This window comes from Charadrius vociferus, unplaced genomic scaffold, assembly GCF_000708025.1.
Source record: "Charadrius vociferus isolate BGI_N301 unplaced genomic scaffold, ASM70802v2 scaffold2695, whole genome shotgun sequence".
NCBI lineage: Eukaryota > Metazoa > Chordata > Aves > Charadriiformes > Charadriidae > Charadrius > Charadrius vociferus.
In genome coordinates, this window is record NW_009648637.1 from 13,194 (window position 1) to 18,389 (window position 5,196).

Below are 5,196 nucleotides of genomic sequence, written 5' to 3' on the forward strand. Positions count from 1 at the left end.
GGGCAGGACCCGGCACTTGGCCGTGTTGAACCTCACACCACTGCCCTCGGCCCATCGATGCAGCCTGGCCGGACGCCTCTGCAGAGCCTTCCTACTCTCCCGCAGATCAACACTCCCACCCAACTTCGTGTTGTCTGTGAACTTACTGAGAGTGCACCAGCCCCAGTACCGAGTGCTGGGAAACACCACTTGTGACCGGCCACCAACTGGATTTAACTCCATTCACAACTCTTTGGGCCCAGCCAGCCAGCCAGTCCTTTACCCAGTGAAGAGTACACCCGTCCAAGCCATGAGCAGCCAGTTTCTCCAGGAGAGTGCTGTGGGAAACGGTGCCAAATGCTTTACTAAAGTCCAGGTAGACAACACCCACAGCCTTTCCCTAATCCACTAAAACTCTGGCAACAAAGGCCCTGCTGTTCTGGCAGGCAGTTTTTCTGGAGTCGGGCAGCAGAGGCAAGCCGTACGCACATCTCACCCCAGGGAGCTGGGCTCTCTGGAGGGAGGCGGGCAGCAGAGCACCCCAGGGTGCCCCCCACCCCCCAGTGCTGCCCTCTGGCCGGCAGCTCTGCAGCACCCCAAGCTCCCCATACCTGCCGTTCTGCCGGGGCTCCCTTCGCGCTGCCGCTCTTGCAGGCCAGTGGGGGAGAGCCCCCCCAGCTCGAGCAGGAAGGCTCCGGTGGCGTGAGGGGTGCAGGTGTTCATCCGGAAATCCCTCCGGCTGGCCAGGATCTCTCCTTTCCGGCTAAGGGCAAAAAACATGTCAGGGGAACACCGAGACCAGGCTCTGCCCTGTCCCGCTGGGAGGCCGGGGAGGGGGGCACTGGCCACTTGGGATGGGAACCCCACTGGGGTGTCCCAAAAGCCCCCCTGCTCCAGGACAGTGGGGAATCAGCCCCAGCCCTCCCACTGGCTGTTCTCAGCAAAGTCCTGCCTGGATTTCCCAGTGCAGCCCCAGCTCGTCCCTCCCTGGGGACCCTCCTGCCCCACCATCACCACAGGACCCCACGCCTCCCAGCTCTCCAGGCCCCGTGGGATTATCCGGCCTGCCATCCAGTTTAAACTGGAAAGGCACTACTTCCTCGGAGAGCCCGACCCTACTACAGCAACAGAGAGGCCCAGCGAAACCCATGGGGGTTGCTGAGGAGCACGGCAAGGGGGTTTCACCTCAACAGAGGGTTGTCCCTCTTCTCAGCTTCTTCTGGGAGGACCAAAGACATTGGAGTCAAGGGAACGATGTCCACAGCCTGCAAAGGCAAGGTGGCAGGAGAGCGGCAGGGCAGGACAGAGCCTGGGGAAGACACCCAGCATGGCACAGCACTGCCCAGGTGCCACTGTCCCCGCAGAACCTGGCCGGGACAGCAGCTAGCCCCAGGCACCTGTGGGATTCATCTGGGGAAACCCTGACGTGTGGAGGGACCGAAAAGGAGAAGAGCTTCTCTTACATTGGGCTGCTGATCGTTCCTCATGTCCACGTTTGCCTGGCTGCTGTCCCCGATGTCATCCAGGGAGAGGAACTGCCAAGAGAGCCCCACCAGTGGTGACCCCAGCTCGGCCTGCTTGGCCATGCTGCCACCGGGGGACCCTAACTGGTGCAGGGGGACAGACACGGGGCGCACTCATGGCTGTAGCCCGCAGGCGGGACAGACCCAGCTGCAGAGACAGCGGAGCTGCAGCTCTTGAACCACCGTAGCGGGACAGGAGCGGGGCGGGGGCGTGCAGCACTGCGAGGGCAGCGCCCAACGGGCAGGAGGAAAGCGAGGAAGGAAGGTGCCCGCTCGCACGGAAAGGGTCCAGCCCAGACAGCTGCCGCATGCCTTGGGGACAGAGTCCTGAGGGACAGCCTGAGCTAAGGATCACCAGAAGGCAGGCTAAGCCCCAGGGTGGAGGGCGGAAGGTCCCACTGCACAGGGGATGCTCTTCACAGCGCAGCACAGGGGCTGGCTCTTCTCCAGGAGGGCTGTGAGGCGGCAGGTCACATCCCTTGGAGGCCAGGACAGCAGTGTCATGACAAAAAGCTCCCAAAGAGCTCCTGCCGTGCCCGGGGCTGAAGGGGGGATGTGCTGCTAGGGCAGGGCAGGAGAGCGTACACAGGACATGGCCTCCATGGTGGCAGTCAGAAAGGGGAGAGTGTTGGGGGCACCCCCGCTGCCTGCAGCCCCCTTGCAGCCGAAACCAGTGCTGCCTGTGCCCACAAGCCTCTGAGCGCTCCGCTCCCCGCACCGGGGCACCCCCGCCCCTCTCACCTCCTCCTCCTCTTCCATCCCAAAGGTCGCGTCAGTGTCTTTGCCGTCCTGCCCCAGCGAGCTGGGCAGCTTTTCCCGCCTGAACCAGGGAGCAAAACACAGGGTCAGGATCTGCCCGGGGCAGCAGCAGCTTCCCTCCAACCCCGCCGCAGCCTCTCGAAGCGGGAGCATCCCACGGTGCTACAGAGAGCACGGAGAGGTGACAGCATGGCCATCAGCACTACCGGACAGCCACGCCATCACCATGCTCCCCTGACAAGAGCAAACTAACACGCTCTTGGTGCTTCTCTGCGCCTGCCCAGGAAGGCGGTGGGGGGCTGCAAAGGAATTGGGGCTTGCGGGAAGAGAGGATCCAGCCTGCCCGACAAACCCATCTGGAACAAAAACATCCTGCCAATTCCAGCTTGGAAGACCTGTTACAGGAGGGAACGCTTCACTTCAGTCCCACAGCACAGGAATAATTGTCAGAGACTTTTGGAAACCTCCGCAGCAGCTTCATGTTGCTCCAGCCCAAGCGGAGGATCTCTCAGGTCCTCTGCCTCAACCTCCCCGAAAAAACAGCAAGATCTCCTACAGGTGGGGCTCATGGCTGGGCAAAGCAGAGGCAGAACGGTTCTCTCGGGAAGCTCATTTGCATGGTTGGAGCCAAGCAGTTGTTTGGAGTGAGGTGCAGCACAAAAACCTCATCTTTCCCCAAATCCCCAGGCTGAGCGCAGACAGGAGGTGCGTTAGACAACCTCTCCTCACTGGGGAGCATGTTCAGAGCCGGTGCCCGGCACATTACACGAGGCAACTTGAGAGCGGCAGCGGCAGAGCCCCACTCTCAGCAACAAGGGGAAAGATAAATCACAAGCTACTTTGCCACACAGGACAGTTTCTTGCCCACTAAGATTTACTCTGCAGGACGCTAGTCATTGCCCTCTCCTTACGCAACAGCAAAGCACTGCAGCAATAAAACCACAGGACGATGCCACTGGAAGACGCGTGGGGACGAGCATCACCCCAGGCCCTCTGGGCTGAAGAAGTCCCGCCAGGGGCCTCTCCCGCAGCCACAAAAATCATTTTGCTGCAAAGAACTTTTTACAGGACTGGAGACTGATCCTGCAATAGGTTTGTTTGGGTTTTTTAAAGAGAGAAAAGCAAGGCTCAGAGCGGGAGTGGGACCATGGACCTTTCTGCAGGTTCTCTCTGCATGCAGGGGCACAGCTTCATCCCCAAAAGAGGACGCACAGCTCGTGCGCTCTCAGGACAGGAGTGACTGAACCTCATCAAGAAAGAGAGTGGGGAAGGGCTTGGGCCTTACCGCAGCGCAGAGGGCAAGAGCAGCAAGGCAGGAGCACGCAGCGGCATTTTCTACTGAGGCAGAGAAGACACACTGGAAGGCAGCAGCCCTGAGCCCCAGCAAAGCTCCCTCCCCAGGGCCAAGGCTCTACTCACTTTTTGTTGGAGATGAAGTCGAGCGTCTGGTAGACCAGCGAGTAGAGATACTCCACCTGCAAAACAGCGACCAGACTCTTGCAGAAGGAGAAAGCAGCTCCCAGAAAAGCTACTCCGGCTGATGCCGGGAGGAACCACCACCCTCTTCTTATCTCCAGGCAGCTGGAGTTCAATTCAGTGGTAATCTCATTATTCTTTTCACTTTGTGAGCCATTCTGAGGCCAGATTTGGGGAAGCAGGGTTTTGTATTCCACCCTCTAGAAAAGAAGAGTGCTGAAAACAAAGTTCTTGCTCTTTTCCAGGCTGTCAACCCCAACAGGTTGAATTTAGGAATTTTAAGTTTATATCCTTTCATTTCCACAAGTCACTGTTATATTCAAGTCTCTCAAAATCCCAGAGCAGCCCCCATGGAGCTTGGGCTCAGGACCTGGCTGAGGGATGGCCGAACGGACAGGGTGACAGGACCAGGGCCACCTCTCACCTTCCTGCTGTAGATGCAGGCGGAGCCCTGGATCAGCAGGGCCGCCTCAGTGAAGTTCATGGTGGTTTTGCCGTTGTCAAAGGAAATGCAGATTTGATCCAGCTGCAAAACAAGCAAAAGAAGGAAAACAAAAGGCTGATTTGCAGGCTGAACTGGAGGGTAGGCACAGGGAGAGCCAAGGCCGCCAGCAGTGCAGTGGGGGCGCAGACAGAAAGCCGCCCTGCGCCGGCACGGTCCCCCCCACCCCACGCAGGGGATGTAGGGCCCCCCCTTACCTCCTCCAGGTACTCCCCGAGCTGGGCGGCCACGTCCACCTCCCAGTTCTTGGTGAGGTCACGGATGGGCTGCAGGAGGTGCAGGAAACGTGACTCCACCTCCTCCATGGTGGCAGCTCCCAGCAGAGGAGCTCACCGCTGGCTCGACTCCCAGCAGTGTTTAAACTGGCTTAAACCACTCCTTTCTCAACAGATGATGCCACGGGTGACATCTGAGGGTTGCAGGTCACGGAGAGCAGGGCACAGGTGACGTCTTGCGATGGCAGTGTAGAAACCTGAAGTCAACTAGATTGCAACAGAAAAAGGTCATTTTTCCAAAGTCAGACTGGACGGGGCTCTGAGCAACCTGATCTAGTTGAAGGTGTCCCTGCCCAGGGCAGGGGTTGGACTAGATGGACTTTAAAGGTCCCTTCCCACCCAAATCGTTCTGTGATTGCATGATTCTAAGAAACAGAAATTTCCGTACACACAGAATAACAGAATCAATTAGGTTGGAAAAAACCTTAAGACCTTTAAGATCATCAAGTTCAACCATTAACCCAGCACTGCCAACTACTAAACCATGTTCCTCAGCGCCACGACTACACATCTTTTAAATCCCTCCAGGGATGGTGACTCCACCATTTCCCTGAGCAGCCTGTTCCAGTGCTTGACAACACTTTTGGTGAAGAAATTTTTCCTAATATCCATCCTAAACCTCCCCTGGTGCAACCTGAGACCATTTCCTCTCATCACAGAATCACAGAACAGTTTGGGTGGG

The 5,196-nt window shown here is 58.1% G+C and overlaps 1 protein-coding gene across 1 annotated transcript in view; it reads right to left on the reverse strand.

Moving 5' to 3' along the window:
• The window catches only part of NCAPH2 (non-SMC condensin II complex, subunit H2), a 16,582-nt gene extending 12,035 nt beyond the window's left edge, over positions 1-4,547 (reverse strand). Inside the window, exons 1-9 of the mRNA XM_009886311.1 lie at positions 4,437-4,547; positions 4,162-4,263; positions 3,681-3,736; positions 2,244-2,322; positions 1,443-1,514; positions 1,165-1,244; positions 591-742; positions 187-206; positions 114-123 (exon numbers count right to left, since the gene is read on the reverse strand). Of these exons, the coding sequence (XP_009884613.1) occupies positions 114-123; positions 187-206; positions 591-742; positions 1,165-1,244; positions 1,443-1,514; positions 2,244-2,322; positions 3,681-3,736; positions 4,162-4,263; positions 4,437-4,544 (679 nt within the window). The 5' untranslated portion in view covers positions 4,545-4,547. The remainder of the gene's footprint in view (positions 1-113; positions 124-186; positions 207-590; positions 743-1,164; positions 1,245-1,442; positions 1,515-2,243; positions 2,323-3,680; positions 3,737-4,161; positions 4,264-4,436) is intronic.
• Positions 4,548-5,196: the final 649 nt, after the last annotated feature.